The sequence below is a fragment of the Manduca sexta genome, chromosome 9 (genome assembly GCF_014839805.1).
Source record: "Manduca sexta isolate Smith_Timp_Sample1 chromosome 9, JHU_Msex_v1.0, whole genome shotgun sequence".
NCBI lineage: Eukaryota > Metazoa > Arthropoda > Insecta > Lepidoptera > Sphingidae > Manduca > Manduca sexta.
In genome coordinates this window covers 6,077,823-6,103,429 of record NC_051123.1, presented here as the reverse complement: position 1 = coordinate 6,103,429, position 25,607 = coordinate 6,077,823, and the positions used below count along the sequence as shown (strand labels likewise).

At 35.6% G+C, this 25,607-nt stretch overlaps 2 protein-coding genes across 2 annotated transcripts; one reads left to right on the top strand and one right to left on the bottom strand.

The window, feature by feature from the left end:
• Window positions 1–5,507: 5,507 nt before the first annotated feature.
• LOC115441372 lies at window positions 5,508–21,248 on the bottom strand. Its single transcript, XM_037436990.1, has 5 exons — window positions 20,975–21,248; window positions 18,230–18,327; window positions 11,438–11,528; window positions 10,329–10,406; window positions 5,508–5,684 (listed from the first exon to the last, which is right to left on the bottom strand). Exons 1-5 carry the CDS (start codon window positions 21,231–21,233, stop codon window positions 5,590–5,592), a joined length of 621 nt encoding a protein of 206 aa, XP_037292887.1. The 5' UTR covers window positions 21,234–21,248; the 3' UTR covers window positions 5,508–5,589.
• A 480-nt stretch (window positions 21,249–21,728) lies between these two features.
• LOC115441299 lies at window positions 21,729–25,096 on the top strand. Its single transcript, XM_030166029.2, has 4 exons — window positions 21,729–21,823; window positions 22,238–22,405; window positions 24,441–24,587; window positions 24,903–25,096. Exons 1-4 carry the CDS (start codon window positions 21,764–21,766, stop codon window positions 25,056–25,058), a joined length of 531 nt encoding a protein of 176 aa, XP_030021889.1. The 5' UTR covers window positions 21,729–21,763; the 3' UTR covers window positions 25,059–25,096.
• Window positions 25,097–25,607: the final 511 nt, after the last annotated feature.

The following is a 25,607-nucleotide window of genomic DNA, read 5'->3' as shown; positions in this document are numbered from 1 at the left end:
AGGTTTTACTGTTTATATTTTAGTCGACGTAGAAGTCTTATTAATTCATTCATACATCATTAGGCACAAGATGCCCACTGCTGAATATAGGCATTTTCTAAAGAATTCCCAACACTTTTTTTTCCAAAATATTAGCACAAGGATATTTCTTAGTACTTACTGTAAGCTATTAGTATAAGATAGAATACGAAATTAATATTCCTTTGGGACGCGACCTTTATAAATAAGAAAGCATTTTGAAGGTTATAACGGTATTTTTAATAGCAATGGCCGTAAATTTTTGAAAAAATATTATTATAATAAAAAAATAATAGATACTGGTGTTCAAGTCCCCTAGGTAGTTTTAATTAAAAAGCTAAGTCGCACTGTAGGTAATAGGTATTCTCAATTTTTAGGATTATTTAGATTAAAAATTTATTTTTCTAATTCGGAAAAACATTTCTCTAAATTGGTATCTAATGAATATTAACCTTTATCTATTCCTACATAACTTTTTCGCGGTGTGATATGCACTTATATTATTTATTTTTTTAGTATTAATACCAAGGCAACTGCGTTTGATGATGAATCTACGATAACCCATAAATTGTAGTAATACCTTAAAAACATTAAATTACGAAACTGTAGACTCTTTATGCTGAGGCATTATCTGATAACAGACAGTAATATGTTTTAAAAGTAAACTATTCATAATAAAGGATCATTTCGACATTACGTTAGTTAATTAAACTTTATACGTAGGTACTTAACTTCTTGAAAATAATACTAATAAGTTACTCGTAAAATAATTAAGAAGTGTAAGTTTCGAACCAAATAAATATTAAATAACAATAAAAAGTAATTTTCATCACACTTTCCTTCAGAAATACATCCACGCACACGCCATATTCGCAAACTACAAAACGATGAAAAAAATATAAAAGTAAACCTGAGATTTTTTGCGAAAATATTCGTTATTCATGAAAGTTTTTTGGCACAATATAAGCAGAGGTATAAGTTTGCTGTTCCATTAAGTAACGCAATGTCAAAATGGCCCCGTATAAAAATCATAGACAATTTATCGTCCAAATTCATGAAGTCCAAAAGATTTTACGACCTGGCCACCGCGGGTCGGGTTTTATATGCCCGTAAACCCTGCTTGTTCAAAGTTTATACGAGCAAGCACCTGTATCCCAGAGACGTGCAATTCCGGTGAAATATTAATAAATGTTTGCGCAGTTTACATTTTGTCGAGTGGGATATTATTTTTTCTACTGTATTGTTACAAATCTCGGTTTTGTAGCGTTAAATCGACGACTAAATAGAGCCTGAATACAGTAAAAGTTTATGCTGTACTTTTATTCACTAAGACTTAGTTTTACAATGTTCAAGTATTTAATCCGTCAGTGAAAGTATTACGCGAATAATTTAGATTGTTCTCGTATGATTACGATTTAAAAGCGCAGTGGATTGTGTGACTCTTGTATTTGATCATGTAACATTTTGTTTAACGATTAGTATTTATTTAGATAACGCGAAATATTCCTTAAAAATACTTTATGAATCTACTAGTGTTATTAGGTAGGTTTCTTGAAGAACAGAATACGTCTGTACAAGTATCGCCATATTATCTATTCTTGCCGTCCAACATCGAAGGACAACTTTGATAATTAAAATGTCAAAACTCCCATATAAATTTATTTTTTATTTTATTATGAAAAGCAACAGACTAAATACAATTAAGGATTACAAATTTAACTGAGTATTATAATTTGGGAGGCCAAAAAGTGCTTTCCACGAATTTACAAAATAGTTACCAGAGCAGTCCATCAATTAAAATATCAGTATGTGCAAAAAGATGGATTCGCTCCCGTAGGCAGAATACGGCCCGTGTCTACAGTAAAATAAGTATAAAATAAATTACCATATTTCAAAATACTACGCTATGTTTTGTATCAAAGCGGTCGCAGTGATATTATTGCGGTTTAATTTATTCTATTATATTAATTGTTCATTAACAATTTCACGACCACAGGGCATGGTGTGTATTCATTTTATATTCATATGTCCATTGCAGTCCAGTTGCTTCAAACTTTTTATCTTTGACGTGTTTTATTGAATATCGTGTGATTCCGAATCTACAAATTATGTTGTTGATATTATTATAATTAATGTCATAAATAATAATACTTTAAAATTTTTAATGTCGCAGGCAGGCATGATAATTTATTCATGCCAATGGTTCGCTATCCCTGTGGTCAATTTAATAAATTGGCTTATTTATGTGGATATCCTGTTTACATAATAATTTCCTGGTATAATTATAATGCATCGCCTGCCCATAAAAATTAACTAGAGAAATGAGAATTTTAATAAAAAAAATTACTAACATTCTTTGATACATTAAGGGTCCCTCGGAGTCGCAAGTTTCTGAATGAAACGAACCCTTAAATTGAATTAAGTAAAGGTATAACATTTCTGAGTGGTGTAGTAGTATTGCGAGCACGGTATGATACCGCTTTGAGGTCATGCGTTTGAATCCTACGTCGGGAAAATTGTGCCCGATATGATGATATGCTCGAACCTTATCACATCATGGGACGAAACGCTTAAACATTCTTCTTGAATCACTTAGTTCATAGGTGCAAACTTTATAAAAATCCGTTGGGTAGTTTTCGAGTTTATCGCATTCAGACAAAGAGGCGGCGAGGGTCTACATCGAAAAACGAACGTCGAAACGTCGGGCCGAATCGAAGAAACGACGAGCTTCGGATTTAACACTACCACCAAATTACTTCGGATCCGTCACCGTTCCGTAGCTTTACCTTATTGGTAGGATCAATTCCACGTGTTTTTTTTTTTGGAGAAAGTAGTAGAAATTTATCCTTGTAGATGATTTTAAAAAGGGATGGCGAAACACTTATAAGTTTTTACAAAATTCCATGTCTGAAATATTACGTTGAACGGATTGGATCCGTCATCGGATCTGTAACACTTCGTAGTAACAAAACGTGCGATCTGTCAACCGAAACTACGGATTTCGTTTTTCGAAGTAGACCCTCAGGAGCCTGTTTTTTAATAGGTAAGTAACATTGCAAGGTCACTGGATGTTTCAACCTCCCTCACTCCTCCATTTAAAAGGTAAACATTAATCAATGCTAATCCAGCTAAACGTTCGCTTGATTTATATCAAAAGCGGAATATTATTATAAATTCCATTATTACGTTCAATTTAACTTTCGTTTCTTTCTTTGTAGCTATTTTTGTTGGAGAATTCTGTAGTTGGCGTGATTACGTGACGAGATTTCTCTATGGGCTTACCTCAGGGGATAATAAAATATGTCTACATTTTGTTTTATTTGTTAGTCTATTTATCAGCGGCGAAGGGTGTTTACAAAAGGGAACGCGACACAACATAACATAAGTACTAATATGCATAAATGCGGTCTACAGATCGATGTAATGATAAATAGATTTTATTCATTTAAAACTTTATTGTACACCGAAAATGTAAAAAAAAAGACAAATTTATAAAAAAATTAAATTTATATACAAAGATTACATTGGTGGTACAAATGGCGGTCTTATCGCTCGACGCGATCTCTACCAGACAACCATTGGATGGAGATGATGAAAATAGTCGAAAGGGCAGTTTAGGGCGTACGTAAAAAAGATAAAAAAAAAAATAATAATAGCAATAATAATAATAATATGAAATTACCGACATGTGGGATGTGGACTCTACAATTATTGTCCCGATTGTCATTTCTGCGCATGGGTTGATACCAAAGAGCCTCGACCAATATCTTCGGAAGCTCTCAATTGGCTGTTGGGTCGGAGGCCAGATGCAGAAGGCAGTATTGCTGGACACGGCGCGCATTGTGAGGAGATTCCTCACTTTGAATCCCTAACCGCCGCGCCGGTGGCCTGGGTCTTGAGCTTCGCCATCGGAGGGTCATAAATTTTATTATATTTTTATATGCATGTTTTTTTTTAAATGTATATGTAAATGTAAAAAAAATACCTTTGAAATAAAGAGAATTGCCCATAATATGAAAAATTTATATAAATTACGAAAGGGAAACCGGCAGGAATAGTGTTATATTGATCCTTCGCCACTGCTATTTATAGCGAAAACATAATTCTCGAGAAATGTTTACCGTCTAGTGCTCATCGCGACTGGACTAAGGGGTTATCATGTATGCGATGATAGTCGAGTAGATCACAATGGTTTTTTGTGTGCTCGGTCTCCACACCGAATGCACGCTCATGTACGGCGGGACATATTTTATCGCGGCCCTAGGAACACGGTTAAGTGTATACCTCATGGTTGCCAATTCACATTGAGGCCTATAAGGGCTCGCGAACATTCCTTGGCCTTCTCCCCTCTTCCCATCCTAAAAGGTTTCCTTATCCTTACCCTATACTTTCTTCTTAGCTATCCGCTCCCAACTTTCCTCCAGGGTCCAGTAGTTGCTAAGCCGGGGCATTCCAGTAACCCATTAGCAGGTTTCCCTCGCAGGTTTCCAATACTAAAAAGTCCTCTCTTTACGCCTACTTTTCTTTCCTTACTAGTCATTGAAAATTTTAGGAGGTGTCTCCAATTGTGTGGACAAGCGTGACACTTCCTATACGGCTAGGTAGACAATTATGCCGTCATTAATTTGTACAATATAAGACCCCAAAAAGGCAGATAAATAACTTAATTAAGTCTCAAACGTCAAGTGACCACATCCAATAGTAATAGGTAAGGAGAGCGGCATTAATTTCACGCCTATAAGAACGCGTAGAGGTACGAACATAAATCACAATAGGGTCCGCGTCGATAAAGATTTGTGACTCGACCGCTGTACCTAGCCCTTATAATCCCTATTTTATCGATAAGAACCCCTATTATACGGAGACTTTTCCCCTTAACCCATAATTCTTATAGTTTGGTCCGCAGTTGAATATCGTAAGTGAATTATTTGTGTCCGGTGTCCGAAAAATAAGCGACAATGGTTTATAGAAATTCCTGTGCGAAACAAATGTGTGGATGTGGATTTTTTTATTAGTATGATAATATAATATAAATAAGTCGTTTTATTTGACTGTAAAAGAAGGAATGTAATGCTTTTAGTTCAGAAGATGTGCGTTCATGTTTTTTTCATAATTCGTATTTTTTGCAGAATAGGTACCAGAATCAGTAATATAGGTGACAACTCGTAGCTTTGCTTTTTAGGAACCATTCATATATGATGTCAAGGATTTCATGATTTAAAAAAACGACCCCCCCCCCCCCTTCCTCTCCTTGTCATACGTGGTCTCATTTGCGGGATCCTTTTGGTGTGACGTCACATCTTTGGCATTTTTTTTACATATATCTTTTATGTATTTTTTTGTTTACAATCAATGTTCTGTGTTTTAATACCGAAGATTTTCTACGTGACGTCATAAAACTTATGACTCCCACCTGACAGTTCTTGTAAATATTGTAAAACAAAGCCTTAGAGTATGTCTCCACAAATTTGAATATTTAAAACAATAAATGAATATAAACAAATACATTTATTATATAAATATACCGTTGTAAAGTGAACAATTGGAACTGTAGCGTGCAGTCGGAAGACGTCACTCGCACTCGGCCTCGTGCAGCAGAATCGCGCGACGCACATACCGGAAATGGTAGAAACTCAACACCACCACGAACGAGAAGAAATATAGCACTGAAAACAACATTTATAATTAACATATTTCTAATCAATGTTACTATAGATACATATACATTATTTATTTTTAATCAATGTTATTTGTATTTATATTTTAAATAAAACTAGTTTGTGGATATCGTCTTTTTTATTTTTGCTCATGACGTAAGAATTCGGTGAGTTGTACTGCCTTGGTGGCGTATTTTTATTGCATGCGCGGTACAACACCGCTCAGAGGTCCTGGATTCGAGTACAGGGTCGGTAAAAGTGATACTTGGGTTAGTTTGCTCAATACCAGTCGATAGACTTAAATTCTGGCTCGCCTTCTATCACATCATGGGACGGAGCATACGGCGAAATGTGAGTGGTCTGCCCTAGTTTCATCTCTGCAAACCCCTTCGGGGATGAAGGCGTGATATCTTTGTGAAGTAGGAACTGACTTTTCAGCCAAAACTTCACGAGGCGGACTAGGGTGTACGACATCCGAAATCTGTCTTTATCAGCTCTCTAATAGAATAACTGGCGGATAATAATTATATAGATATAGAAAAAACAGTCACTAAAGATATTATTGTACTTTTGGACTTTTGAAGGACTTTTGCTTTCGCTCCGATAAGTGAGACCCTGAAAAGACTTGCCGCCCACAGAAAAAAATTAAACGTGATTTACTTGTTACTTATAACTAAGGAGTACCTTTACCACTGTCCAAGAAGTTGTAAAATAACTTAGCAAACCTCTGCGTCGATTTGAAAACTCTAATCATGAAAAAATATTTATACACTCAGTTACTCAAACACTTTACAAAGTCCTACCGAATCCGTCCTTATGTTTTCTAAATTAATATAAATCTGTATACCGAAGGACTTTTGGTTTCGCTCCGATAATACTCAGACAGAAAATATTTGCAGTCCACTTTAAAAAATTACACGTAATTTACTTATGACTTACGAGTAGCTTTACCATCGTCTGAGAAATTGTAGATAACATAGCAATTGGTGAATCCTTTGCGTCAATTTAAAACTTCTAAACATGAAAAAATATTTATAGATTATTAGATACTCAGTTACACAAACGCTTTGCAAAGTCCTACCGAATCCGCCTTTATGTTTTCTAAATTAATATGAAACTGGAAAAAAATTGCTGGCGACCCTTTTCATGGCTTTCACAAACACCGACAAAAGTCGTTTCTGATGATATTAATGAAGCACATTCGTGAAATAATCAGCGCAAAATGTGCATTTCCGTAATTGAAAATTCTATTAAAATGCACAAATTGCGAGTCGAATTTATTCCTTCAAGTGCAATAGTCGTGAGTAGCGGATAAATTTAATTTGTGATATTTGTGTAATTAGTACGATGTTTCGACCAGCGCCACGGTGAATGTGAAGGTTGTAATAAGTTTAATGCACTCAGTGCAGGCGCGTATTCATGATATCTGTTAGGAACCGTGACCCCCATTTAAATCATCCTCATTGATTTGGCGTTTATGGAAAGAATGGAGAAGTAAGCAACTCTCTGCCATCTTAATCCCGTCTACTTATATATTGAAGAACATAATTTTCAAACGGGCACGGTAGAGTGACTCAACTGCACCTGATAGTAAATAGATTGGTGCCTAAGTAGAAGCTTAGTAAAGCAATGTTATTACTCAAGTGAAACTGATGATAAATATAACAGTACCTAGATAGTTTCCAAATAAAGCGATGTTATGTCATCTTCATAAATGTGATTATGATAATTTAGTTTTTCATATTTCTAATGTCTCCCAAACCTTCTTCCTAAATCCGTACCAGTCCAGTATTCATTTCCATGATTGAAAACGCAGAGATACTCACGCGGACGGCTGTAAATTATTTTTCAATGGCCACAACCACGCAGGCGTGGCTTGCAACTAATTACTCATATTTTGTTATGAATTATTTTGCTTATTGTTTAAAGTATAAAGATTTTAATGTATATTTGACGCTGGATTGAGATACTATTATGGTCTCCTACGACAATTTTATGAATCTTTTGCAATTTTATAAGTCTTTGACCTACCATTAGGACTTAAAACATATTTAATTAATATATAACGTGTAGCGTCTTCTGTTTCTTTGTTAATGACGTATAAACGGTTAAGGTTCGCTAAACACTCACTAAAAATATTACATTAGAGATTAGAATTTAGACTTAGTCTAACACAACTATTTATTTTATAAAGAGCATTACAAACTAAACTACTACCGACAATTGGCAAAAATCATTTAAATTGATTACCGTCATTAAAAAAACAACTTATTTTATAAACAATATTTCGCAGACAAAGGGAAAAAACATGAAGGGTTTTTTGTTATCAAAAAACCAAACCCAGCTTCCATATAAGGCAAGGAAATATAAATCGTGTCAGTTAACAAGAATGTAACAAAGAAAAAATTAAACTGACTAGGCACAAAGAATCCAACAGTTCTCTCGTATGTGAATGTATTGTGTGAATGTCCGCTTTGTTTATAAAATATTTTTTGTGATATTTCGGTTTAAAATTCAGACTGGAATGCGGCTAATGAAATAAATCACGAAAATGGGAACCGTTGTTTGTGTTAAACCCTGATCTAGAATATTTTATTTAGGTTGATATATTTTATTTTTGTGATGAATAAAATATTAATCAGTAAAAAAATACTTACAGGTTATATAAAAATAACTTAAATTTTCTACTATTGGTAGACAAGCAGGCTAATATTCAGTAGCAATCGAAACCTATAGCGTATTTTCCGTTGACGTAGAATTATGAAATTTAGCAACTGTGTTTGCAATTTAGCAAACACAGTCTTGAAGCACATATTATAAGGAAAAATATATAAAAACCTTAAACAACAAATAAGAAAATTAACTGCAAACTTAATGATTTCTTTTGTTTACGCAAATATTACCAATGCATTTTTTGCGAAACTAATTTGAATTATTTTTATTGACATTATATTTAAAGGTGCAGTCGACTCCGCATGATGCGACGAGTTATTAATATAGGGAATAAAACAGCAAAAATAAGCGAAAGCATTTCGCTAGTTGTCCTTGTAGAGGTCCGTATTAGCACAAACCGGACTTTGACCAGGATGTAAATGTATTTTTAGAAGTGGTTTTCCTTCACATTTCTTCGTACTAATTTAATAGTCGTTTCCTGAACTTTTGCGTAGACTTTGCAAACAACAGCTGAAACGTTAATTATAATATCGAAGATAAATTCAAGGAAGTTGTTTGTTGCAATCCATCGTTAATCATTTAATAAATGTTAATATTATTCGGTGTTCATAGGTTTCGTAAAATTGTTTTTATTGCGTGAGTCATGAGTTTGACACTTTTATTCGGAATTGTTTTGATTGCAATAATTAATTGTTTTGTATATTGGGATATATTCAGTAAAACAGTTATTGTTAGCGGTAATTAGGTGTGCGTGCGAATTTTCGACGCCAATGAACTTTTGTTCCTAGTTGGTGAATAAACAATTATACTTATGTGTTTGTTTCGTAAGTTATTTGAGTTAGAATAATGGGTATAATGTAGTGATTAGTTAAAATATTATTAAATTAAATTTAGTACCAATAACCCTTGTGTTGGTAATCTTTATTACAAATAAATTGTTTAAATCATCTACAACACATGTAACAGAGCAATGACGATGATTATTAAATTACCAAATATAAAGATGACCTATAAAACTCATATAGGTATAATTAGAGTTTTTTTAGAAAGATATTATTCGTATCAAAACTTTATAGTAAATAGTAAAAGGACAGAGTTTAATAAATAAATAATTAGAAGTGGAAATTGCCTTTCCCTCCCTTCACGTTTACCAGTTGCAAATTGAAGTAATATTTATGTAATGCATATCTGAACTGCGGTATTTTAATTTTCATATATACAGTATAACCAACTCCTCTCTATCTTTATATTTGATTAATTTCGTTGCAAAATAAAGATAAATTAGTGTTCTCTGAGACTCGTCGAGTTTCACCGTTCGTTGTCTTAAAATGTATGCCACTGCTGATCCTGGTTTATGATGTAGATGTAGTGGTGGATTTGAGGGCGGGAAAATCTCTACATACAGTGGAGACTCGATTATCTGGACCTTAGTCATACAGATTTGCGATTATCCGTATTGCCAACCGCCAGCCGCTACGCGATGAAACATTGTATGAAACTCAAAAACATTTTAACCGAGCTTCAAAATGGATACATTAGTAAGAAGCTACATTTTCCCTGAGTGCTATACGCTACGTTTATCTCGGCAATAACCGTTAAGGCGGGCTGAAAAAATTACTTGAAAATGCTGCTAAATATACTTTTCTTAATATTATATTCAAATAAATGTGTTTTAAATTATCCGAAAGCCTTACAGAAATTAATGCGATTAATCGAATCTCCATGTTATTATACAATGTAACATAATTATAATTTCAACTAATATCTACGTATAACGATTCCCGCGCTTTTCTTTTGTTTTTTTCTATCGTAATGACAACTTCAATCCTAACAACTCACATGTGTTGAGCATTAAATTTTAATTGACCCATTTAGAAATTGAATTAATTCTACCAATTTTTCAATATTATATGTAAATGTCACTTTTTTTGATCAAATTTATCATTAATATTTAATTAATTAAAATAACAATGTACTTACCAGCTCCGAGAAACGTGAAAAGGCCGCTAACACACGCCAAGTTTGCCAATCTGTGATGTTCGTCTTTAATTTTTGATGCTATAAATAAATGAATTAAATCAAGTCAATGAACAAAACCCAGAAAATATAAGACACAAAAAAATAGTTGCCGAAAAAAAAAGGACAAAACCTTTATTCTTCAGTTTCGTCTTGTGTTTTTTAAACTACGTTTATACTTTTAAGCACAAAAAACGATGTCATTTAACATCTACTGAAAGACGGTAAAATATTCAAAGTACGTACAATAAAATTTAACATTATTCCAAAGCCCGCATACTCCTTTGGGCTTCACCCACGCATGTTAAAACTAAAAGGGTTTCTTCTCAAGAAAAATAAGATAATTTAATGTTGCTAAAAAACTTAATTGCGTCATGAGTACTGTTATTCTGTTATTTACAATGAAATTCGAAGAACAAAACTGGTGTTAACGATAAAAAGTTGGCAAGATTCCTGGTCATATTGTTGAATGTTAGTTTATATGCTACGGGATTCTTATAAATACAGGGATGTAAAATTCATAAGGCAATTTAGTAATTTACGTAATATGTTATAATTCTAGATTTTTTTTTCATTATGGGAACCCGCAGTCAACACGGGGGGAAACTTGGGAATAGGATTCTGGAACCTCCCTTAACGACTGCAGAAACCTGGAAGAAAGTTGGGATCTTTCCCAACTTTCATGAACCGGACTACGGCGACGAATGTCCGTAGGTTCAAAACCTAAGGGTACACGCATCTCTGATTTTTCTAAAGTTATGTATGCATTCTTTGTAAATTATAGGTCGCCGTAGCGGTAAAGGAACGCACAGTAAAGAACTTGCATAACTGAGAAGTTCTCTATAGCAATTTTGAAGGTGTGAAGTCCGCCAATTCGTACTAGGCCAGCGTGGTGGAATAATCCTCGTCAGAATTAAAGGAAGCCTCTGCTCAGCAGTGGGAGAGTATATAACAAAGGGCTAATATTATAGTCTATGGCTGCAATATATACCTACATAATAGTCTAACTTATGTTGTACTTGTCTATGGTTTTAAATGTTAAAATTCTAATGGATGAATCAATTATGTCCTACCGTCCTTAAAGCGTATACAGGCTCGTCCAATCTTGGCCATTGCAAGCGATACGATGCCCATCCATACTATCGTAGCCACCAGTAGATATACCTGTAATGATAAGATTTTAGGATCAAACCTTATAATAGAAATATAGTAAATATTAATTTACAATTTTATTCAATACAGTATTAAGTAAATTGTAAAATTGAGGACAATAGAGTATTTTCTGGTGGTAGGTCTCCCATATCTGAGAGTCCCTCTGGATAGGTATCACCGTAATGTCTTTTTTGCCGTAAAGCAGCATTGTGTACCTAGTTACTGTTGTGTTCCGGTTTGATGGACATTGTAGCCAGTGTAACTACTGGACATAATAAGACTTAACAACTCATGTCTCATGATGACGAGCGCAGTGGAATACCAAACAATACTTTGTAATTCAAGGTGTTGAATGGTGATTCTACTGTTTATGGGCGGCCGTATCGCTTACCATCAGGCGAATGGCAAGCTCGTCTCGTCATACAAAGCAATAAAAATAATATCGTTCAGTATTACACTGTTAGTGTAATAATAAAAAGCCTGTAAGTAATAACTGTGATTCATTTAACTGATTTCATCATTCTAAAACAAATGCATACATTTATTTAAAAGTGCAATGTTAATGACATAATACCTAAAAGATGAGATATAAGAATACTATGTATAAACGGTTCATTATAACTTAAATTAAATATAACGCACTATTATTGTGACTACTCCTTGAAATTATTAATTAAAGATCAAATCCTTTGGTTAATACAAAGTAATTGCAAGTTACATAATGTCTTACAAAGAATAAACTCAAAATGAATTGCTAGTATACTTAATGTTATAAATAAAATTATACGATTATCGTTATTTCCGTGTGCCACAATCAAATTTAAACATTAAAATACAATTCATTTACCATTAAAATTGATTGCAGATAAACAAATGCTCTGTGGTTTATCGTTATTGTGATTATTTCATCGTTTGTGGACAATTTCATTGGCCAATGAATTTTCATTTAAATTGTTTGGGTTTTAAATGATTCTTATGGTTCAATATTATACATTTATATTTTAATCAAATGGGAATCAATGTTAAGTATGTAATTTTATAAGGCGCGCCCCTCCCCGCGCTGCCCTAGTCTTCACTGAACATCTTCAATTAAACAGAGTGCAATCAACCAGCTATTTTTTCACCAGCCTCCGTTCGTGTAACACTTACCTTGAACCTTATTTTCTATGCCACACGTTTTTTTTACAGTGCGTGATAAGCACGAAACGCACTGCGTCGCGTTAAAGACCAAAGAAGTTGGCATACACAATATCATTCCACGCTTCTAACACGGGCGCGTTACGAGTTTACACTGTTATATAATGAGGCCCCTGGTGATCTTGTAGTTAAGATGAAAGCAGTAGGTAGGTTTTCAGATTGTTTCTCAAGAGTTACCGCTGACTATAAATTTTGGACGATGAATAAAGAGTGATATTTTAAAATAGGCTAGACATTGATAAAACGCGCAAGACATTTACTTATGTCAGGTGGGATATATTGACTAAACCCGACATAGTGACCCACGTTAGTCTTTCGCATTCCGGGATCAGCCTGTGTATATTCAGTTTCAAGCAGGCCGGCATAATTGCACCATTGCCAAGGGATAATCATCTCTCGTCAGTCAACACTATCTTGACCCCACTTCGGTTCATCAGATGCAGTAGCATATATTCATTCGTCGTTTGGATTTGGTAGCGAGCACACGTATCGTCCGTACCTTACCGTATTTGCGTTGATCCCAATTTTTCGGTGATTTGCATATTTTATTGGTTCGTGATCATAAATCGGCGCCTCTCGTTCTCTCCTGCGGAGGGCTTACGGAGCGCTCCTCCTTGTGGGCGGCGGAAGTGAGAAGCAAACAGTGGCGTGGCGGCGGAGGGTGTGCCGTTGCTGAGGGTGGTGAGACTCATATATTTTTCCAACATTGATTTCATCATATGAAATTTTGGAGTTTGGAGCTGGATTTGAACTCGCCATCTCGTGGCCCGAATTTCGCTGCTGCACCTCGAGGCCAGTAAGTCAGTGACGCCATTGAGCAAATTCGGTGTCGCTATTGTATAACGTGTCAACATTTCATAACAGCGAACTCTACCGCTGATTTTGCAAACTATTCGCTAGGCTCACCGGGTCATTGACCTATCAACATTGTAGTTCTTCGAGACCACCACAGATGGCGTCTAACGTCGGTTCCTGCGCAGGTTGTCGTACTCGAATCAGTACACCTGCATATCTACAATGTCATAAATGCTTCCAGTTTTATGATCTTGATTGCGCTCAAATCCCCGTTAAACGTTTTCGAACTATGGCTAATGCGAGTAAGAAGAAATGGATTTGTCAAGAATGCACTAGCAAAACACCTAAAACTGGAAATACTAATACCCCCGTACGCAGCATGCATCAGGAATTAGCTTCCTGCAACTCCGGTAGCAGCATAGATGATCAAGATTACGACCCGCCTAAGGTTACTCTTCGTAAGAAACAATTACCCACATTAAACGCGCATGAAGCAGCCAATCCTAGTAATCCGCTACTGAATGATATGAACTTCATTACAGCTATATCCAACGAAGTTTTTAAGGCAATAAAAAAGGAATTACCCACTTTACTCTCCGAAATAATTAAAAAGGAGTTTGCTTTTTTTAAAAGTGAGTTACAAGAGCTTAACAAATCTGTAGAATTTCTTAGCGCGATGCACGACGAAATGAAAAAGAAGATCGATGCTCTATCCAATGAAAATAATCACCTCAAAAGCGACAACTCGGCCATTTACACGATGGTTTATGAATTATCGGATCGTCTCAATAACATCGAGCAACATCTTCGTGTAAATAATTTGGAAATACAAGGTGTACCCGAGCACCGCAATGAGAACTTACCCGGTATAATACAGCAATGTGCGCAAGTCATCGGCCACAGTGTCTGCGATACCGACTTAATAAGCTGCACAAGAGTAGCCAAATTAAATAAGGAGAGCAAGCTTCCACGAAGCATAATTGTTAGATTCAGGACGACAAGGGACAGAGACGAATTCTATTCAGCGGTCTCTAGATACAATAAAACTAACAGTAACAACAAACTGAACTCATCCCTACTAGGAATATCAGGCGATAAGAGACCAGTATATGTTTCGGAACATCTTTCCCCTATGAATAAGTCACTGCATGCTGCCGCTAGATTGAAGACTAAAGAGCTCGCCTACAAGTTCGTCTGGGTGCGCAATAGTCGCATATATGTTAGGAAAAATGCTGACTCGCAATATATTCATATTAAAAATAAGGATTGCTTAAAGCTTATTTGCTAAATTCTTTTTTGCTGTATATCCACTTCTTTTTAATTTGTTTATTTTGGCTTGTATAAATTACAAATGGCTGGCACTACTATTCTTTACCAAAACATCAGGGGAATGAAAAGCAAAACTAATGAAATTTACAATAACGTTCTTTGCTATAATTTTCATGTAATTTGTCTTAGTGAGACTTGGCTTAACGATAGTATAGCCTCATACGAATTATTTGACAACAGATATCTTGTGATACGCAGGGACCGCGGTGGTAACTTTTTTACGTACATTTAATAAGCAACATGGTGGGGGAGTTCTCGTAGCTGTCTCAAAGACGCTTGAGGTAACTCCTCGACCTGATTGGCAGTCTGATCTAGTCGAGGACCTATGGGTACAAATTATAATTAACAAAAAAACTATTATAAACTTATGTATTGTATATCTACCCGACTATTTACCTAGTAGCTTTTTCATTGACTTTATAAATAAATGTAAAGGTATCGTTGACGAGCATCCTCAGCATTCCACGTATATCATAGGTGACTTTAACCTCGGGAATATAGCATGGTCTACTGATTATCGGTACTTATTAAATTCCAAATGCGACAAATCTAACGCTCTCTACGACTTGTGTCACTTTAGTTCATTGGTGCAAATCAACACTATACTTAACAAAAATAATAGGTTACTCGATCTTGTTTTCACATCTAACCCGAATACAACAAGAGTCACTAAATCATTACCAATTAGTCGCCTGGATGCTCATCATCCCCCCATAGAAATTACACTCACTGATGAAACTCCCCTTTTAAAAACTTGTTCTTCGCTTGAAATACTCAACTTTCGCAAGACTAATTATATTGAGTGCGCTAAAGATCTCCTTAATGAGGATTGGGCTCAGTCAGCCAAAGATCTTAATTGTGATGATTTCGTTCAACATTTTTACAATATACTGACCGCTACGCTTAATAAAAATACCCCTAAGATAATACAAAGATCACATAGGTATCCTACTTGGTTTTCCAGTGCTCTCAAAAAGATTCTCAGAAACAAGGCTAAGTACCATGCTCGCTACAAACGATTTCAAAATCCTCGTGATTATGACACATTCTCTATGCTTAGATCAAGAGCGAAACATGCTATGACTGAATGTTTTAAAAGTTACATTTCTAGTATCGAGGAAGACATTAAAATTAATATTAAAGCCTTTTGGAGATATACGAAGAATAAGCGCATTACTAACAGAATTCCCAACTCCATGTTTTACATGAATAGAATCGCTAATACTGGATCTGACATAGTCAATCTGTTTGCAGATTATTTTTGTTCCACTTATAACGATAACAATAACTTATCTTATACACCCGATTTTCCTCCATCGTCATTTACCATCACTAAGTTAAAAATTCGCGAAGAAGATGTTCTTCGTCTTTTGAATAACATCGATATTCGTAAAAGCGCAGGACCTGACGGTGTACCGCCGGTATTCATTCGTTTTTGTGCTTCCGCTTTGGCCGGGCCGCTGTCTCTAATTTTCAGCAAATCCTTAAGTGAAGGAGTATTTCCATCTTTATGGAAAATAGCAAATATTACCCCAATCTATAAGGCAGGCGACCCTCATGACGTCACCAACTATCGTCCTATTTCCATACTAAGCTGCTTTGCTAAAGTGTTTGAAAGTCTGATCTATCGTCACTTTTTCAATCATGTCAAATGTCTTCTGAGCAGTAAACAACATGGATTTGTATCTGGAAGATCTACGTGTACGAACCTCCTTCTCTACACCAACTTTTTATGCAAAGCTTTTAATAAAAAAAAACAGATAGATTCTTTTTATATCGACTTCTCTAAAGCGTTCGACCGAGTGAATCACAAGATATTGCTGCTCAAGACAGATCACTTAGGTATTCACGGTGATCTACAACGTTGGCTTAGATCCTATCTTATGAATAGAACCCAACTTGTAGCGCTGTATGGTTACGATTCGGTGCCCTTCTTGGCTACCTCTGGTGTGCCTCAAGGCTCTAACTTGGGTCCTTTGCTATTTTTAATGTTTATCAATGATTTGTTGAACATTATCGACAGTGAATGACAATTATGATCAGTGTGTGGCTCTGCAGCGCGATATCAATGTTATTTTTGAATGGTGTAAGGTTAATGATATGAAGTTAAATATAAACAAATGCAATATAATCACGTTTTCAAAAAATAATAATATTTATCTTAATAATTATGATGTAAATGGAGTAATTTTAAAGCGAGTCAACACTATACGAGATCTTGGAGTGCTATTTGACTCGAAGCTATCTTTCAGGGATCATTATGACAGGATATGTAGCAAAGCCAATAATATGTTATCGTTTATTCTCCGCGTCGGTAAACCATTCAAGAACATCTCATCACTTTTAACCCTATACTGCTGTTTAGTGAGGTGCACTTTAGAATATTGTTCGCCCATTTGGTCCCCGATATACCGCACACATAAAGATAAAATTGAATCTATTCAACGCCGATTTGTTCGATCATTGTGTACAAAATGTGGTCTTCGACGCAAAATACCTGAATACATCGACAGGCTACAGAAATTTCATATGGTTTCCTTGGCAAAACGTAGGGAGGTAATTGATCTCTGTACTCTTCACAAAATTGTTAATGGAACGCTTGACTGTAATATGGTTGAGCCATTGTACTTCAAGTTGCCGACTCGGTCAGTGCGTGTTCAACAAATGTTCAGTATACCACCATCCAACAACAATGTATCACAAAATAATCCCTTTACCAGAATGAGCACGTTATATAACAACGTTTGTACAAAACTTGACATTTTTAACATTAGTTTCGCTTCCTTTAAGGTGGTAGCTCAAGGTCCATTTTCATACATTTTGTTTCGGCTTTAATCTGGGTAACTAAACAAGTATTGACAAGTAAAGAATTTAAATTCACGTCTAGTTAGTGATTAGTTCTCGCAGTTGAAGAAAAACGTAAAAATAATTAATAATCATGGATATTTCGGCCTTTAAAATTTAATATGACGAAATTTTAAAGGCAGAAATATCCATGATTATTAATTATTTTTACATTTTTCTTTCAACTGCGAGAACTAATCACTAACTAGACGTGAATTTAAATTCTTTACTTGCCAATACTTGTTTAGTTACCCAGATTAAAGCCGAAACAAAATGTATGAAAATGGACCTTGAGCTACCACCTTAAAGAATCCCTATTTAAAACCTGTAACTAAGTAACTAGACTAATCATTCCGAATTTTGCGTGATGCTACCAATTAACTTAATTGTTGTGTATAGTTGTAATAGGGCTTCAAACTCATTTTGCTTTTTAATGTAATATTGATATATCATTTGTTTAGTTTGTAGTCTGTAACTGTACCTAATAATAAAAATAAAAATAAAATAAATAAATATTGCCGCCCCGTATAAAAATAATACAAGATTACCAGCATAGCCCTGCAGTTCTCCGTCAGAGCCACAATGATCAATAGTACTCCGGCGCCAGTTATCCCGCTAAGAACTGCACCCGTGGCGACGCTCATAACTGAAATTATAATGTACATAATAAAGTAGACCTACACTTATATTGCCTATAATTATAATGCCGATCGTTAATATAGGACATTTAAACTTTCGGAGGAGATCTGTCGCTGCCAGTCGTGGTCGCCTCCATGCTCGGCAGTCGGGAGGCCTGGCGTGCGGTGGCCCACTTCTGCGAGGTGGTCCTCTCGCAGAAGGAGAGTGCCGAGAGGGATCGAGAAAGGGAGGATCCCTCCCGCCGTCAGAGGAAACGTAGGAGGCGCCGGGTGGACGACTGACCGGCGTCTCCCGCCCTGTGGAATGGGGGCGTTTGGAGAATTCCACCACGGTATCCCCTGCCTGTCGTAAGAGGCGACTAATAGGGGCCACGAAGGGGGTCGTCGGCGGGCAGCAGGGGGCTGTCCGCCCTAGTACATTTTTGTGCATTTTGCACATTTTTCGGTTGACCCCCGGGATGGACGGCAGTGTGTTGTTGGCCTCATACTGCCGTAGACGCCGAGGGCGTCCTTTGGTGCGCGGGGGCTTCTGAGCCCCCCCCCCCCATAGGAGACGGGCCGCAAGGCGGCACCGCGCAGGGACGGCTGCGGTCGTAGACTTAGACACTACAACGTCAGAGGAAGCCCGCAGCCGTCCCAAATGCGCCGAAGAGGGCCACCGCGGAGTTTTAGCTGGTAGGCCGTGCGTAGGTTAAGTTGTACATATGGTTAGGGACTCGGCCCGGCGGTCGCTCGAAGGTCACCATCAAATCCGGGCGGCTCAACGTCGGGCCGTAAGGCACGGTTACCCCAGCATAACAGCATAACCGCTCAGTCGCCCCCCGCGAAGGCTGGGCGGTAGTAATAAGGTACCTTCTCCGCGAAACCAAAAAAAAAAAAAAAAAAGTACATTTAAACTTGGGAAATCGTTGGTTGAATTTCGTTTATTTGCCTAACTCTTTGGAATTTATGTGTGAATATGGAGATAATATGGTTGTAAAGAAACGGAAGAAAAATCTGCTGGTTAAACCAAAAGTCGTGACAAGGATTCTGATTATTAGCCTTTGAGCGGTATAGTTGTTGGAGATTTTCATAAAAAATCAGTTTGCAGAGGCAAATTTGAGTTTAAATCCTTTACCAATTCTCAGTTTATCTTTTCAGAGATTAGCAAAACATCTACAATCAGCTCATTATATTTAGCCTCTCACTATAAGTTCGTGTCGTCTGGATAAGACCGCTTTTTAGCGATAAAACCGTCTATTGTTGCATTATTTTTTATAAATCATAATTGTATTCATTTTGCAGTATGTGGTGTATAATAGTTTTAATTCATTCATTCATACTCATAGATCTATGTTTGTTCTGCTCATGGGTGGTAATGTTCACTTAGCATTATATGATTACATGTCTGCCTACATTCTGCTGTAAAAGAAACATCTTCAGACATAAACATACCACCTTATTTCAAGAAGATTTTTTTTTGTAAATGAAATAATAAAAAAAAAACAATCACGTCGAATTGATAACCTCCTCCTTTTTTTGAATTCGGTTAAAAATAAATCGAAAATTTACACTACATTTTTGTTCAATACAGTTCTTAGAATCCTAGACTTCTTACAGTTCTGCATTAAATATTCATTTTTTCCGCCGAGAATGGATACGTCTAGCAAAGTGTCTAGCGGTGATGATTTCACGTATTCAACAAATCTGTTTATTTATTTTGTATTTGATTATTTCTAGGTCCGTGTGGAAATCTTTAAGGATAGCCTTTGGTCAGCAGTGGACTTCATTCGACTGATGATAATACAATGGTTATAAATTCGCCCTATCCAGTTCAACTTAGCTATCGATATGTGTGTGTGATGACATCTTTGACCTCCCTTGAAAAGGTTAAAAAAGCGTAATCGCAACAAAAATCTATTTCTGTTCCACCTACTTTGCTTCTTGATTGATAATAATAAATTTTGTATTACAACATAGAACGCCATCAAAAAGGAAGATCTTATAAAATGGCAACAGGTAACAATCATAATAAGTACATTTATAAATAACAATACCGCGCTTAATATTATCCTTCCAAAACCGCAAAGTAAACAGAAAAACCTCAATCACAAATAAATTCAGCTCAATTTGTTTTCAGAAGTAATAAAATTTCGTACGCAAACAAAAAGAGGCCGCAATTTGGTATAATAATTTTGTGATGAATTAAAATAGTAATTGTAGTTACAAGCCGAATTGGTCTGCGTCGATATTAAAATATTTATTTTGCTGAGGTGAAAATAGTTCGACACATTTTGGATCATTATTAATGGAGTGTCATAGCCGACCGGTATAACGCTCAAAATTCAAATTAGTTAAATATTGTCTCATAAATTATGAACAGCATGGACTCCGAGAAAGAAGAAGCAAGAGAGACAGAAAGAGTTAAAGAGATAGAGAGAGAAAAAGAAAGGGAGAACGAGAGGCCGCGAGTAGTTTAAAGGCTCTAGAACATTCGCTACTATGCTATTAGGTACCTATTATATATATTGGTTTTCTTTAAGACCGTGGCATTGGCCTGGTTGATTGAACTTGTTCTTATTGTGACTACCATTTTTGAACGTTAAAACTTGCATTATATGGCAAATATATTGAAAACTCTGAATCCAGTCCAATAAAGTAAAAAAAAATACTAACACTGAGTTGTAGGAGTCTCATGAACCTCATCATATAACTTGCCATGCGTGAGGATCAAAGTGAGTAAAACAGCTCCAACCAGAACTTGGCAGAAGGCGATCAGCAGAACCCCTGGGAATAGGTTGCAAACCCCACAGCAGCTTTCGAAGTGACATCCAGGCTTATGGACGGCGAAATGGAACGGCTCGTTGGTGCTGCGGCTCGAACTTCTGGGCCTTTTGTCGCTGGATTTAAAATCCTCTGTTGTACTTTTCGGCATGTTTGTAAAATGGCTTTATGACAGTGACGGCAGTTTTTTATAGTTTTTAACGTCATTTTTTTTTTGAGTATATTAACTTTTTTCATACGTAAGAAGTATGTAATTTTGAGCATTTGTAGGCCTTGTCAGATTTCTCAGGTCAGCACTTAGACAAAAAAGCAGATTCTTAGTTATCGCACAGAGTTATATGTATGGGTTATTTATATCCATTTATTAAATCTATAAAAAATAATAAAGGGACACGAAGAAGATAAATGCTATAATTTAAGTCTTCACACCTCTTTGATGCAACCGTAAAGGTACTTAATTTAGGTAAAGATCCTTATGATATCCATAATAACTACAATGTGATGTTTAATAATGATAGTCATGATCTAGGATGGATTACAAATAATTAAAACGCTGAACACCCATAATGTATTTTTAAGAGATCTTTCGATATAGGAGATATTATGAATAACGTAGTTATAACTCATACGTTGTGGTATACGCACATAGTTCTAATATTTAATTTTATTTTATAAAAAAGTATGCTGTATATATTGTTCTTTTTACTGCTATGCAATAATGTTATTTCAACAAACAAATTTGTAAGTACTTTGACAAATATTTCTGTTAAAATTTTTGCTTTGGTTTTTTATCCTACACAGTAAGAATTTAAAATATGTAGTAGCTTATTCCTTATTCCGAACTAGCGCCCACAAAACCTGGCTTCTCAATTTCAAGTCGCAAGTCGGACATGTAATTCCATCGAAAAGACTTTTTTACTTGTTTGTTACTCTACAGTCAGTTCCTTCAAGAACTGTAGAAGCAAAATTAACAGCTACGGTAAAAGCTATAAGAACTCTTATTACTTGTATTCTTTCTGCCACACCACAAACGTTGCAATTTAGGCAAAGGTAATGTGTTACAGTTGTACAAATCTTATGAACCTTATCGTGCAATTTTCCATGCGTGAGGAAATATAGCCTATGATTTATAAACAGTATTTATTTCGTTTTTAGGGACCTTATCAATGTTTGTTAGTTAAAGCGGAGGCTTGCAAGAAACCAACAAAACCTGTGGTAAAGGACTCGCCTATGTTGTTCCATGGAGAGATTTATAATACTACTAAAAAGACCAATCTTTTAAAAGGGAATCTTACAGTCACCAAAGAAATTAGAATTAAGAAGGTAAGTATTAGATATGTTTAAGAGCCAGCATAAAGATAGTTGAACGTATTTGTAATTATGTGTTGTGTGTGATGGAAGGGCTATAAGTTAAAAAAAACTCATTATTTGTGACAACATGGCAAATTACGATGCGCGCGAAAGAAGATGAAACGATTATCCACCACGCATCCATTTTTGCACATTGCAATATTATAAATATGAAATGCTGCCCCATTTTTTAATAACTTTTATTGCGGGTTTCAAAAAACAGCTTTCGATTATTATTTTCTATTACTATAGAACAAGAGCTAAATTCGAACATAGTAAAATAATCTATTGCGACAAAGCGTCAAGTATTTCACAAGTTATTTCTTATTACGTGTAGGATAAGTGCTAAAATAGAACATAATAAAATAACATATTACGACAAAGCGCCTAGTATTTCACAAGTAATACATACGATTTATCGATGTAAGTGAAGTTTAACAGAATCCAATCTTTGCACGAACATTCGCGCAGGCACAGTTGACCTACAAACCTGAGAAACTTACGAACCCTGTCTAAAGTGGGGTCGTGCAAACAGTCTCCGAACAGCGAAACTTTTTATTTGAGTGTGTGCCAGGAGTATTGCAGCTTGCTGTAATATCATATTTCGTGTTGCCAAATGTGGTTAATTTACTTCCACTTATGTAACGTTAAAATTGCTTTAATATTGCCGCAATTGGTTTTCCGTTTGAAATATTGGATTTCTGAAATTACTACGAACTATTATTTATTTATTAACAAACGCAGTGCCATTATGCAGGTTTATTTTGACATTGCGTTACCAAAATACCACACACTTACCTTCTTGAAAATTACACTTTACAATAAATCATTCCACCAATAGATGCACAATAAAAAAGTAAAAATGATCCTGAATAAATAAAAGAATTTTATCGATAATATATGTTTTGCACTAAAGTCTTTTTTTACCAATTTTAAATATTATTCTTTTGTTTATAAATTCATTCTCTGATATGTAAATATAATTCTCAGTAAGATATAATAATGTTACCACTGCATTATTTTGGTAGATGTAGCCTGTTAAATCATATTAGATCCATTTTAGATTTCTGTTGAACGAAATCCAATACGTGCTTTATTTAGTAATGTGTTCGGAGAAATAGAATAGCATCTCGTGTATTTCTGATTTCTACCGCTGATTTTAGAACTATTATTCAGTCCACAACAAGTATGATTCTCGCGTTCCTGCACCGCTCTAATGCAGCAACGATTATGTTGAAGCAATGTGATTGTAAAAAATTTATCTTATTGTTATTAAATTACCAATTTGAAAAATTTTAGAAAACGTTTGAATGTTTGTTAGTACGCAAAATCGTTTAACGGGTTGACAAAGTTTTGCACGCCTATAATAGACATAAGCATTTTTTTTTCTGGAAAAGTATCAATTATATATTTAAACTTTTCCAGGAAATGATTCTCCTGTGACTTTGGTATGACTTATTACGGGATTTAGAATTACGCGGGCGAGATCACCACGAGTTGCATCTAGCTGATCATAAAGAAGCTGGTTTAAACAACTTGTGCGGATGTCAGACTCCCCAAATCGCTCCGACTGTGGAGTCAGACATTACGGGCTCCTACGTCGGAAGGGGCTAGGGTTTTATTAAAAATCTTGACATGGTGAAAAGGGAGTGAACACCCGTGAAGCGGACGTATGGAGCGACATGGTCGTAAAATTACGACTAAGCTCCTAATATAAAGATAAAAAACAATTACGCTGGTGTAAAACCATAGTTACATTTTTCGAATCGAAGATTTGGGTTCGATCCCTAGTCACGCAAATTGATATTGGGTTTTTCTACTCGATATCAGCCCAGAGTTTGGAAATTTAGATCGATATGGCCATAGGCTCGACCTCCATAATAGGAAGAATTACACACTGCGGAAAATGGTTACACCAGTTGTGCCTCAGCTTGCCCCGTCAGCGATAAAAGACATATATATTCGTTAAGACGCAATAAAAATTTTGAATTGATATTGGCAATTCCAGATCAACATAAAGGCATACTACTGGGAGTTTGGCCGATGGAATACTCAATACATAATGAATAATATGGGGTGCAACAGCGTCTTTCTGCCTATGGTAGTGAAGGTTACCCAAGTGAAGCTCAATACAGACACGTGCAAGTTTCTCAAGGTATATCTTAAATCATAAAACAACTATCATAGGAAAGGTTAAATTTGGGAAGACTTTAACCTTTTCTAAAATTAGTTCTTAGAAATATTTTCTGGGATTAGTTTCTGTTCCGTATTGAGTGGTCTATTGTGGTGCGGTGCATAGACCACTCAATACTAAACGGCATGCTTACAATGCATCTACAATTCTTATTGCTGTATGGTTTTTAAACATCGGTAGTGCTCTTGTAGCATAATCACCACTAGGTAAGTTTTGTCTTTTGAAACACAAAACTTAGACTGACGTCAAATTTAGATCTTATTACGTCTATTTCAGGGTTCTAATGTATTCCAAGGCCTGGACGTGAATGAAATGCAGCACGTATGGATGTCGACGCAGGAGTATGGGCGTATCATGTGGTTAGCAGAATTCTTCTCACACGCAGGCTCTATTTTCTGCTGGGAGTTTGAAACTGTTAACAAGCCAGCGTGATAAATATTTTCTTTTATTTACATCTATTAAATTATTATAACTAATTCTTTTTTCATTTTCCACTCAGAAATCTTCTGAGAAAATGTTGGGATCTCGATTCTTTGTTTGACACACATTTACAAACTTGTTACTTATTAATTAACTAATTAAAATTTATAATTTATCAAAATTTGTAGGTACCTGATTATTTTCCTATATCTTAGTGATAGATATAGATATCTTTAACATGCAAACACCATAGCTCATGAATAAGTAAGATGATATAACTCGAACACCGTAACACATGGACGCATATAATTCATATTAAATTTTCATTAAAACTAAATTAGCCGAAACGTGAAGCGTTGAAACCGCATTAGAAAGTTTGTGAAACTCACAAGCTTACCACAGGTAGGTACAACTAATCACCAGTTACTCGCCTGTTAACAACTTGCCAGGCAAGTTCGCTTCCATTTGGGCGATCACACAAGACGGCTTCACTGCGAATTTTGCAGAGATACGCGAGTTCCTAATGAACTTTAGTGTTCCGACAGTGTCTGCCGTATTTGC